Source organism: Doryrhamphus excisus, chromosome 4, assembly GCF_030265055.1.
Source record: "Doryrhamphus excisus isolate RoL2022-K1 chromosome 4, RoL_Dexc_1.0, whole genome shotgun sequence".
Classification (NCBI taxonomy): Eukaryota; Metazoa; Chordata; class Actinopteri; order Syngnathiformes; family Syngnathidae; genus Doryrhamphus; species Doryrhamphus excisus.
In genome coordinates, this window is record NC_080469.1 from 644,884 (window position 1) to 657,040 (window position 12,157).

The following is a 12,157-nucleotide window of genomic DNA, read 5'->3' on the forward strand; positions in this document are numbered from 1 at the left end:
TATTATTGCTTATTAATATTATTATTATTATTATTATTATCATTATTATTACAGACTTAATCATGACTAAATAAATACAATCAAAATAAATTCTACAAAAAAGAATGAATTAAAATCAAACATTGCTTTACAAAATGACATGTTTTTTTCAGTGTATTGGACAGACATAAGCTTAATAATTCTATAAAGTCTTTTCCCTATTTTACCCCCAGTCTTGTGGGACTTTTTGGTGTGTCTGCGAGGAACCTTTCGTCTTCTTAAATCCACAACTTCCTGCATGAAATCAGCACGTGCACTGTGCTTCCGTGTTTCTCCACTAGAGGGCAGCCTCCATCTACACGCTTTCTGTTTCAGCCACACTGTATTTAGAAATCATATATATATATATATATATATATATATATATATATATATATATATATATATATATATATATATATATATATATATATATATATATATATATACATATATAAAATAAAAAGAATGTATGAAATGTAGAAATGTAGAAATCCTTCCCATAAGTCCTTATCGCTGATTGAGGATGGATTTGATGCTAGAGTAGCTAGCTAGAGAAGCTAGCTAAAACGCTAGCGTGTTCCATGTTGACTACGGTTAGTTCCGTGTTGTGTGGAGTTCATCCATTCTTATTTTCTACATCAGCAGAATGTCTTCTGAGTAAAAGTGCTGGATGTACCGCAAGAAGGTTTTCCATTTTGAACTCTTGCTTGTGTTTTAATGAGAAGATGTGAAGTGTTTGCATGTTCTAGTATTTCATGATGGCTCGTGACCTGAGTGCTGTGGAGCCACGGAGCCACGGAGCCACGGAGAGACTGAGTCGTGGCGACCATGGCAGCCAGTTAGCTCATGGAGTGACACGCCGTCTGCACAGACAAGGCCTCCATTATGCTGAGACAAGTCAGCTCCACGGCCGGTTTTGACTTCTAAACATTGCTGTTCTTGCTCAGGAAAACACGAGCTTCACATCTGCTTGTGGCCCCACAACCAGGAGAAAAAGGCAAAGACTAAAGCACTTTGGAGCCTTGGAGACATGGAGTAGCAGCCATATTGTAACCTTTACACTCCTGTTGTCCAACATACTCTAGTAGACAACATAAGAAAAGAATGGTAACAATTGACATTTTATTTTTAGTGCCTTTCAAAAGACCCCAAGGTCACCTTACAGGCCATACAATGCTGACAATGGAGCATCCACCATGAAAGGAAGCCAGTAGAACTGAAATAGAATTGGTGTGATGTGGTCTGAGGGACCCCTGAGACAGGAATTACAGTCATTGAGATGAGAGGTGAGCCGCACGGTGGACTAGTGGATAGCATGTTGGCCACACGGTCAGGTGATCTGGAAGGTCTGGGTTGGTTGAGGTCTCTGTGCTAGACTTCTCTACTGTCCATGCAGGTGGATTGGACTTGGTAAGACATCCTACGTTAAGGTGTCCTAAAATTCATAAATCAAATACCGTATGATCCCCACGTCTAAGGAGTTGGAACCCTGAAGGCTGGCAGCAGCGAGTCCAGAACATTTGGAGCCGATGCTTTGCTTCATGGATGCGTGGAGCTTCACCGAGCTGACCACCCTTTTGGGGTGGGGAGGACGTCTCAGGAGCCCCCGCTGATGAGAACACGAACTGCAGATCAGAAATACCAGCTCTCTGATCTCTCTGATGACGCCAGAAAAAACAGCTCGATTTGGAGCTCGTCGCTTTTGGAATGTTGCCAGATTTACCAACAAAGCAACACTGGAGGCTTAATAGCGTCGTTACAATAACAACAATAACAACAACAACAATAACAACAATAACAACTTTACAATATGGTAGACAAAATGGTAGACAGTAGTTATCAACGTAACTGTAGTTACTTGGTAACTACTCTACTCATTTGTCCTTCATTAGCTCTAAATGATCAATTCCTCTAAATGTATATGACTTGGTCATTAGTTCCTCAGTTTGCCATTAGTTCCTCAGTAACTACTCTAAATGTATGTGCCTTAGTCATTAGTTCCTCAGTAACCACTCTAAATGTAAGTGCTTTAGTCACTAGTTCCTCAGTAACTACTCTAAATGTATGTGCCTTAGTCACTAGTTCCTCAGTAACCACTCTAAATGTATGTGCCTTAGTCATTAGTTCCTCAGTAACTACTCTAAATGTATGTGCCTTAGTCACTAGTTCCTCAGTAACCACTCTAAATGTAAGTGCTTTAGTCACTAGTTCCTCAGTAACTACTCTAAATGTATGTGCCTTAGTCACTAGTTCCTCAGTAACTACTCTAAATGTATGTGCCTTAGTCACTAGTTCCTCAGTAACCACTCTAAATGTAAGTGCTTTAGTCACTAGTTCCTCAGTAACTACTCTAAATGTATGTGCCTTAGTCATTAGTTCCTCAGTAACTACTCTAAATGTAAGTGCTTTAGTCACTAGTTCCTCAGTAACCACTCTAAATGTAAGTGCTTTAGTCACTAGTTCCTCAGTAACTACTCTAAATGTATGTGCCTTAGTCACTAGTTCCTCAGTAACCACTCTAAATGTAAGTGCTTTAGTCATTAGTTCCTCAGTAACTACTCTAAATGTAAGTGCTTTAGTCACTAGTTCCTCAGTAACTACTCTAAATGTATGTGCCTTAGTCACTAGTTCCTCAGTAACTACTCTAAATGTAAGTGCTTTAGTCACTAGTTCCTCAGTAACTACTCTAAATGTATGTGCCTTAGTCATTAGTTCCTCAGTAACCACTCTAAATGTAAGTGCTTTAGTCACTAGTTCCTCAGTAACCACTCTAAATGTAAGTGCTTTAGTCACTAGTTCCTCAGTAACTACTCTAAATGTAAGTGCTTTAGTCACTAGTTCCTCAGTAACCACTCTAAATGTAAGTGCTTTAGTCACTAGTTCCTCAGTAACTACTCTAAATGTATATGCCTTAGTCATTAGTTCCTCAGTAACCACTCTAAATGTAAGTGCTTTAGTCACTAGTTCCTCAGTAACTACTCTAAATGTATGTGCCTTAGTCATTAGTTCCTCAGTAACCACTCTAAATGTAAGTGCTTTAGTCACTAGTTCCTCAGTAACTACTCTAAATGTATGTGCCTTAGTCATTAGTTCCTCAGTAACCACTCTAAATGTAAGTGCTTTAGTCACTAGTTCCTCAGTAACTACTCTAAATGTAAGTGCTTTAGTCACTAGTTCCTCAGTAACCACTCTAAATATAAGTGCTTTAGTCACTAGTTCCTCAGTAACCACTCTAAATGTAAGTGCTTTAGTCACTAGTTCCTCAGTAACCACTCTAAATGTAAGTGCTTTAGTCACTAGTTCCTCAGTAACCACTCTAAATGTAAGTGCTTTAGTCACTAGTTCCTCAGTAACCACTCTAAATGTAAGTGCTTTAGTCACTAGTTCCTCAGTAACCACTCTAAATGTAAGTGCTTTAGTCACTAGTTCCTCAGTAACCACTCTAAATGTAAGTGCTTTAGTCATTAGTTCCTCAGTAACTACTCTAAATGTAAGTGCTTTAGTCACTAGTTCCTCAGTAACCACTCTAAATGTAAGTGCTTTAGTCATTAGTTCCTCAGTAACTACTCTAAATGTAAGTGCTTTAGTCACTAGTTCCTCAGTAACTACTCTAAATGTAAGTGCCTTAGTCATTAGTTCCTCAGTAACTACTCTAAATGTATGTGCCTTAGTCATTAGTTCCTCAGTAACTACTCTAAATGTAAGTGCTTTAGTCACTAGTTCCTCAGTAACTACTCTAAATGTATGTGCCTTAGTCATTAGTTCCTCAGTAACTACTCTAAATGTAAGTGCTTTAGTCACTAGTTCCTCAGTAACCACTCTAAATGTAAGTGCTTTAGTCACTAGTTCCTCAGTAACTACTCTAAATGTAAGTGCTTTAGTCACTAGTTCCTCAGTAACTACTCTAAATGTAAGTGCTTTAGTCACTAGTTCCTCAGTAACAAATAATGACTCCTAAATTCATCCTTAAAGCAGGTCCAGCAGGTCCAGCAGGTCCAGCAGGTCCAGCAGGTCCAGCAGGTGGCTTTTGATACGTGGGCGTTGCGGGTGTTTGTGTTGAGGTGAGGGGAATGTTGGAGACGGCCTGGGGAGGAAACACGCAAAGAGGCTCCATGATGGATTTCCCTGAGGCCTCGTTGTTCCCTTTGAGTTACATTTCTGAGCTTGGACTTCTGCACCATCACGGTGGACCTTAGGAGGTTGGGTTAGGTGGAGGTTGCGTGGTGTGTTCACTGCAAGACACGGGACATCGGTCTCTTCTCCAGCGGTCAGCAGTGGCTGCGAGAATGCAAAGAGAAAGAATCAGGGAATCTAAAAAAAAGATGAAGCATTGAGTAAAAGTATTAGCGTGCATGTATTAGCGACGGAATCTCCACGCGGAGAATCCGGAAGACATGTTAACCACGTTCTTTCTAAACTGGAGGCACAGCCAGGAAGTGGTCTGATCAGCACGTCCGCCTCACAGCCAGACGCTTCTGGGTTTGAAACCTGGCTGTGACCACTTTGTGTAGCGTTAGCATTGCTTTTTCTGCCTTGTCATACTAAGGGCATACACATACTGGAAAAGTCTTTTTCTAGAAAGAATTACCGCAATCCCAAGTAGATACAGCAAAGTCAGCCATGTCGAAACTTTTTTCAGTGAAAAATGAAAAGAGGCAAAGGCCACTTATATTCTATTCTATATGCTAGCATATGCTATATGCTATCTATTCTATTATAGAAGCAAAACATGGAAATAGCATTCATTCATTCCTTTTCTACCACTTTTATATATGGGTGAAAAAAGCCTGTTATTCCAATCAACTCTGCTCTTTCCGCCATTTTTACTTTTTCCTTTTTTCCCAACCAAATGTTTAAAAAATACAACTTTGTTTTGTTTTGTTATTATGACTTAGAAAAATCCCATTAAAAATATATCTGGTAAAACAACAAACAGCCTGGAGGCCGCATGTTGGACACCCCTGACCCTGTGCATGGAGTAGGCCACTTGGCCCAGATACAAGCAGCGGTGAAAGTGGAATAGAGTATTTGTACATCACCAACCCAGGCCAAACTTTGGTAGAAATTTGCTGTAGAGTGAACAACAGAGAAGTGAAACCAATGAACTGACGAAGAAATAAACAGAGATGAAAACATAACGAGGGTGACAATTTTCCAAACGTACACCACCAGTAAGAATATGTTGGCCAAGTGGAAAGAGTGGAAAAAGGCAGCTTGGATCAGGTCCCAAATACCAGAGCAGAAAGAATGAATGATGGTTATTGTTCATTATATACCTGCAGAAAAGGAGGGCTTGTATTCACATTTCACCTTCCTAAACGGCCTCTTGACTGCAGGGCAGCCATGAAGAAGCAAGCACACAATATGGCAATATGGCTTCTCAATTCATTCCTCATGATGTGATTGGAAGCGGACATTTTCAAAGGTCCATTAGAACGCCTGCACGGGATAGAAAATAAACAGGAACATTTTCATCAACGGATCACTGGAGAAAGGTGGCTTTCATGCACGAATGTTCATGTGTCCCGTGCATTCTTAGCGGTCTTTTTTTATCTGTTTTTATATCTTTAAAAGGCACAGAAAAGAGAAAGACACACGAGGATTGTGGATCATGGCCAAAATTCCCCCCAAAAGTGAAATTGTCTTTGAAGGCTACTATATATTTACGCTGGGTTTGAACGACTACATACTTTTCCAGACTTCAGCAAAGAAAGTCGTTCAAGTGTTTAAACTAATATTGCTAATATTGTTAATGTTAATATTGTTATGTTATGAAGCTGCTAACAGCTGTTAGCAGTGCACGTCATTGGTATAAAACAAATAAATGAGACTGAAAAGTAAGTGAAAACAACGTGACAATATTTGAACCAAAGTCTAGTTTTCTCTCGTTACCGTCTTCAGGAGCAAACTGCATTAACATAAAAAACGGACTCCAAACTGACCGCCATTTACATAACATGTGTGAGATATGAAGGTGGCGAAGATGGAGATAAGATATGTGGGAAAACACGGATGACACAGACGCAGTTCAAGATGCATGGCGGCGTTTCTCAATGTCTGTTAATAACGGCTAGAAAAGCTAATTCCATATTTTATTTTTAAATACTACAATGAGGTTAAAGCTGTTTTTCCCCATAGGAAATATTAATAATAATCAGACACCCTAAAAATATGCACAAATACATTTTATACAGAATAATTACAGTCTGACATGCAGTAAATGAAGTCATTATACTGTAAATGAGGAATGAAATGTATAAAAGAGCATTTCATGTTTACCTTCACTGAAGACTGGCGAGGAAGGAGGAGCTGAGAGGGTGGGGGAGGGGTCACAATCTTTGGACTTCCTGATGACTTCTTTCTTCAATCTTTCTCACCTTCTTTATCAAACTGCTCGCACTTGCAACTCAATAAACATGTTGCACTCAATAAAACACGACTCGTATGTTTTTAGTCAGGCTATGTGAGTAATGGTGCGTAGCGTTCAATGCCAACAACGCTTTCCACAAATGAAAGTTTGAGAACAGAATTATACAGGAACTCATTTGTCAGGAAAAAGCTAAAAGAAACAAAGAAAGTTGGGAAATTGAGGTTTGTACATATTTTCATTGTTAGATTTCATTGTTTTTTTTCACGTTTCTGACCTCGACGTAAATGTAGTTCTAATGTTGCATTACGGTGTTAAACAATGCCAAAGTTTCAGATCAGGAGGTTTAGCATTTGGAAGTCCTGAGAGAAGTTTGGGATGACCATGCACGCTGAGTTTTAGTTAGTTGAGTTTTTTTTCTAACACCGAGTTCTACTGATGCCATCCGGACTACCTCACAGTATGTGGGCTCAGGATATGTTCTACTTGAAGATGTCGTTTAAAAATGCATATTTTGCTGACCGATGTTCAACCACGAAGCAGCATGATTTAGGAAGTCATATATGATAGAGTGAAGCCGGGAAATTATAGAACCGTGTGTTATTCTTCCATATGACTTATTATTGAATGCTTTCATTTGTTTTGATTGGGGTGGAGGGGTGGGGGGGGGCAACTACATGTAGAACTTTAAAAAACTTTATTGCAAAGATAAATGAACCATCAGTAGACAATCATTCCTATTTACGTTGGAGATCAAATTAGCGTCATTTGGCCGTGGCGTAGCGTTTTTCCATCAACTTCTCCTCCAAACACTGTATCACGATGGGGTCCACTTTGGGGTCAAATTTGTTAGCAAACCAGTGGCCACGATGGAGGAGCCAGTGGAGTTCTGCAGCTCCATAGATGCAAACACTGCGCATGTGCGTGCCCGTGCAGGGTGGGTACAAAGTTCCTTCCAAATAGTTCCACTTCACAAGTCGCGTTTTACTCTTTAAGTCACTAACATCCGGTTCTGATCTGGAAATGTGTCCTGGCACCCCTGGAAGTCTGACCAGAGTGGCCCAAAAGTGTTCATCGGGGGAGTAAGTGTCCGCTGACCATGCCAGAAAGTCCTTCACCACTTGGTTGCTGCTGATGTAATTCACAAAATTCCAGGACAGCACAAAATACGCACTCCCAGTGAACATCATGATGGCGTGAGGAGGAGCACCTTTGGCCGCCGTGGTTTTCACAGGAATACGGCGGTACTCGTAAGGCACATTCCTGAGCTCGTGCTTAAAGCTGAAGCGCTGCTTCTTGAGTTGACTGGGCCGGCTGGACTCCAGCATGTTCCCGCCTTTCAGCTGCCTCAGCTCCGACACCAGCTCAGCGTTGGACTTGAGAGGAAAGTCCTGGCCACAGAGGTTGATGGCGTACTCCCACTTGACCGCTGACCTGAGCAGGTCAGAGAGGCAATTGAGGTCGGCATGGAGTCGACTGATGTGGGCGTATTCCACAGACTCCAGTTTGGAGGCAACGAAGACGTTGGGAAGACACCGAGCAAGGTTCTTCATGGCTGTAATAAATGCTGGAGAGGACTTTTGGTCATAGTGCAGACAGTAGATGTTTTGAGGTGCATAGATGGCATGAAGGATGCGTTCCACCATGGGTGCATTCTTGTGCACCACCAAGGAGTAGGCCAGCGGGAAGCTGTGCTCGACCTCTGATACCGGAGTGCCATCATACGTTCTCCTTTGGAGAAACGTCTGACAGTCGGAAGTCAGACTGACGGTGCTGTCGTCGTCCACGTCAACACGGACTTTTTGTTTCATTTGAAGAGCTTTGCCGATTTCCACGGGGTCTAGCTCGTAGATAGCGCTGCAGTTGACGTCATAGCGGTGGCCGTGAAGTCCAGGTAGGCTGAAAAAGACTCCGTAAGGGTGCATGTAGACGCTCACTTTGATGTAGACCAGATACACCGCCACCAGGGACACAGAAAACAGGAAACACCTGTGTCTCAGTTTACGTATGTAGCGTCCACATCTTGTGTTCATTCTGGAAAGGGTGACAAAGAGACCCACGTATAAGCATGTGACCGAATAAAGCAGTATTGCAATAAAAATACAATAGAGTGGAAAGTAAAAGTTGTCAAATGTGAAGGTCATCCAAAGGTCAGTGCTAAATAGACCCCAAAAGTAGGGCTGCACAAACGCAAAGAAAGAAAGAAAAAGTCAGACTGATGGATAAAAAACCATTGATTATTATTAATATTATTCAAGGCTGCTGTGTGTGCTAGCACGCCAACACCAGGTAGCATATGCATATTACTCATTGGACTGTACTTAAGTTAATGGCGGTGGCTAATTTCATGAATTACGTTAACATTTGTAGCATCAGTAAGGTAGCATGTCACAGTGGCCGAGTGGTTGGCGTGAAGGAGATCAGGAAGATCCGCATTCGATTCTCCGCTTGTGCATCCCTCACTAGAGTCAGGGGTACGCTGGAGCGATGCGAGAAGGAAAGTAAGAACTTACCTTGCTATGGAAAGTGGTCGAGGAGGACTTGTTCAACAATGCCGCTGTACAATGACATGGCAACAATTAGTACACTTTATTACCAGCACTTCAACTCAAACTTCAGAGGTTTTCGGTCAACTTTCCAAACTATTATAGATGTCACGTATCAGTAGTCTCTCTGGTCTTCTTTTCATCCAATCATTCCATAGTGAAAGATACTTGAATGACACATAAGTGTTCCTTTGCTGGTAAATCCCAAGTATTGATTTATTTGTGTAAGCAGACAGTTTGATGTGTGCAGCATTTGAAAGGAAAATAAATGCAACATTTTTCTACAAGGTGGAAAGATTGAAGAGATATGTAAATACTAGGGCTGTCAATCATTGGAATATTTGATCGCGATTAATCACATTTTGTCTGTAGTTAACTCTGAATGGAAGCCATTTTACCACAAATAGAAATAAGTTTTTATCACTCATAAATAGGGTTGGGCATCGCTTGAATTTGAGCGATTACGGTTCCTAACGATTCTCCATTCCGATTCTTTGGTTGAAATGAGGGCGCTAACCAAAGTTCTTGGATGAAATGTCTGTCTCCATGTTTTTTTTTTTACCTTTTTATGAATGACATATTAATTCCCATGAATTCCTCCCAGGGCTATTAATAACCAGTATATACGTATCAAACCATTGAACATGAACATAAATATTTAGAAGACTCTTTATATAGGAGTGCACGTTCACAAATGATTGGTATTTTGAGAAAGCTTATGAAAAACACAATGGTGTATAAAAGTGTATCTTATGACGTAGAACAAAGTGTAACGAACCATGTTACTTCCTACCAAACTGTGTGCAAGTCAATGGTTTGATTTAGAATATGTGTCAACCTCTCTTCAGTGCAATAGTCATTTATTGACTTCCTGAGTATGGGTGGGACCGACATAGCAACTGTTGCTAGGGAGCCATATAGCCAAATGCCAACTTGGAAGTAACAGCGATAGAGAAAAACCAAGTTGACCGTAGTGTTTGTTTATTTATTTGTTTTTTCCCCCACTTGAGAGCGACGCACTGACGACTTATCCTGTGGGGCAGCAAAAAAAAGCCGAGGAAGGAAAAGGAGGAGAAAAGAAAGAAAGGCAGTGGTAAGTGTATTGTTATGATCTACTTATCGACTGTTGTCACCGACTCCATAGGGGCTAATAAGCTAACAACTAAGCTATGACGAATAATTAACAGGACACAACAACGCTGAAGCTAGCTAGCAGGCGCAGATGTGCTACTTCAGTCTCAATCAGCAGACAATAAGAAATAGTAATAATGATACAAGTACACCTTGTAAGACAAGCTTTGCATAATGATGACGTAAACTTGATAGCGCCCAGAGGGGAACGGGAGCATGGCACAGCCCACTCAGTGGTAATTGGGTCCAGTGCACCACTGTGGCGGCCAATTTGATCATTTGGTAGACTGGACTGTGTTGTTGTGTTGTTGCTGATCAGCAAATGAACGAAGAGGCCAAAAAGTAATAACTAAATAAAGGGGGTATCAATATTACTGCTTACACTGTAATTATGTCACTACTTTCTTACTCTATTGTCATGATTGACAGCATATATCATCCTGTCATGATGTCAGGGTAAACATGAAAACATGGCCGATTTGCGGCTGGAGGAGGAGCCTCCGAACGTCTGGCCTTCTTCAACCGGGTAGGCTACTGGCGGCCTTAAACTAGACACCCCCATAGTTAAGGGTTTGGGTGCTCCCACACAGCCACAGCATGATGCAGTGGGAAGACGTGGAAGTGAGCAAGAAGGACAAGGACCCCCTGATAAAGGTCAGCTTGTCGGAGAGGGGGACATGAGGACAAGGCCAAGACACCAGACAGCCGCCCAAAGGGTGACAAATGAAATCGGAGCAATGGTTGGGAGTTGATCCAAATACTGGATGGGATGTAACGGCAGACCGATGTCAGGTTGACGTTCATCATGCCAGGTGATTTTTCCTGTGATGCTGGCCAACTCCAGAATAATCCTCAGATTTATGGTTCCTTTTTGGGCTAGTATGGTGTGTCCTGGTGCTATGGAAAACATTTGAATAACATTCCACACACGTGTGTGTGTGTGTGTGTAGATGCCTCGAGCTGTGACAGCACATTCGGAATGTCGTATGTCTACTATGGGAAATGTGACATTTTCTTCAGTGATATCCAGTCACTTAGTAGCCCAAACCTAACTTATTGAAGCATGCATTCGTGTTTTTTTCTAGTCATGTAAGGTACTGAAAAAGACAACTTGGTGCTGAAGATGTTAGTACCTTGTTGTGTGGATGATGTGAAATAGTGTTATTATGTTACTTATCATGTTATGAAGTTATGTTGAGGCACATAACATAATGGTTTCATTATTAGTTAATTATTTCTTATTTAATCCTACATCCTACATCCTCATGGCTGTTACGCCTAATTCAGTCACACCACGTGTTAAACATGCTGACACTTGTGTGATTACATACAAAGTCACAAGAATGTTTGTTCACTTCCTTTTTTCAAAAGTCACCGTGTCATTCTTGAAAAGGGAAAGAAAAAAGTGAAACAATAGCTAGATAGCTTATGTAGTGAGGAAGGAAGGGAAAGAAGGAAGGAAAAAAGTCAGCAAAACATAAGGCAATCAGAAAAAAACAAGCGACACGATAGAGCATCATGCATGAAATAAGAAAATACTAATCATGAGAAAGAATAGAAATAAAAATGATGAAGTCAATAGGAGAAAATAGGATAAGAGTAAATGGGATGCATAAAGAATACATTTACCACAAACGTAGAAATAAATATGCAGGTAAAACAATCTGACAGAAACACTTGTATAGTTCATAAAGAAGTTCTGGATGTAGAATTAAAAAAGCGTTTTAGGACTCCGGCTAAACATCATGTCGGAAAGTTTTTGGGATTGATTTTATGGACCGTTTAAGGAATGTATTGATAACATGGTGTGTCCCGGTGCTACGGAAACATTTGGATAACATACCGCATGTGTGTGTGTGTGTGTGTGTGCATGTAGCGTCACCTTGAAAGATGCCTGGAGCTGTGACGGCACATTCGGAAGCCAGGCAGCACCAAAGTTCCCCATGAATAAAATTTGGACAGAACAGGCTGTGTGACTGCACACAGGATCTTGTTCAGGTGGAGTGACTGGGGGAGGGAATGAGGAAGGAGTCCAGGCGGCATCAGTCCGCCCACTGGCCCTCACTATACTAGCATTACACATCCCCCCCCT

At 41.2% G+C, this 12,157-nt stretch overlaps 2 protein-coding genes across 3 annotated transcripts; both read right to left on the reverse strand.

Moving 5' to 3' along the window:
* Window positions 1-1,153: 1,153 nt before the first annotated feature.
* Window positions 1,154-4,226, reverse strand: LOC131127562 (uncharacterized). The gene is made up of 2 exons (XM_058069570.1): window positions 4,176-4,226; window positions 1,154-4,105 (listed from the first exon to the last, which is right to left on the reverse strand). The coding sequence occupies exon 2, from the start codon at window positions 3,778-3,780 to the stop codon at window positions 1,963-1,965; it is 1,818 nt and encodes a 605-aa protein (XP_057925553.1). The 5' UTR covers window positions 3,781-4,105; window positions 4,176-4,226; the 3' UTR covers window positions 1,154-1,962.
* Window positions 4,227-7,119: 2,893 nt separating this feature from the next.
* LOC131127564 (beta-1,3-galactosyl-O-glycosyl-glycoprotein beta-1,6-N-acetylglucosaminyltransferase 4-like) lies at window positions 7,120-12,155 on the reverse strand. Of its 2 annotated transcripts, XM_058069577.1 has the most exons (3): window positions 11,948-12,155; window positions 8,902-8,945; window positions 7,120-8,422 (listed from the first exon to the last, which is right to left on the reverse strand). In XM_058069577.1, the coding sequence occupies exon 3, from the start codon at window positions 8,419-8,421 to the stop codon at window positions 7,153-7,155; it is 1,269 nt and encodes a 422-aa protein (XP_057925560.1). In that variant the 5' UTR covers window position 8,422; window positions 8,902-8,945; window positions 11,948-12,155; the 3' UTR covers window positions 7,120-7,152. The 2 variants fall into 2 exon arrangements, with proteins under 2 accessions (XP_057925560.1, XP_057925559.1); XM_058069576.1 differs by having other exon boundaries at window positions 7,120-8,945.
* Window positions 12,156-12,157: the final 2 nt, after the last annotated feature.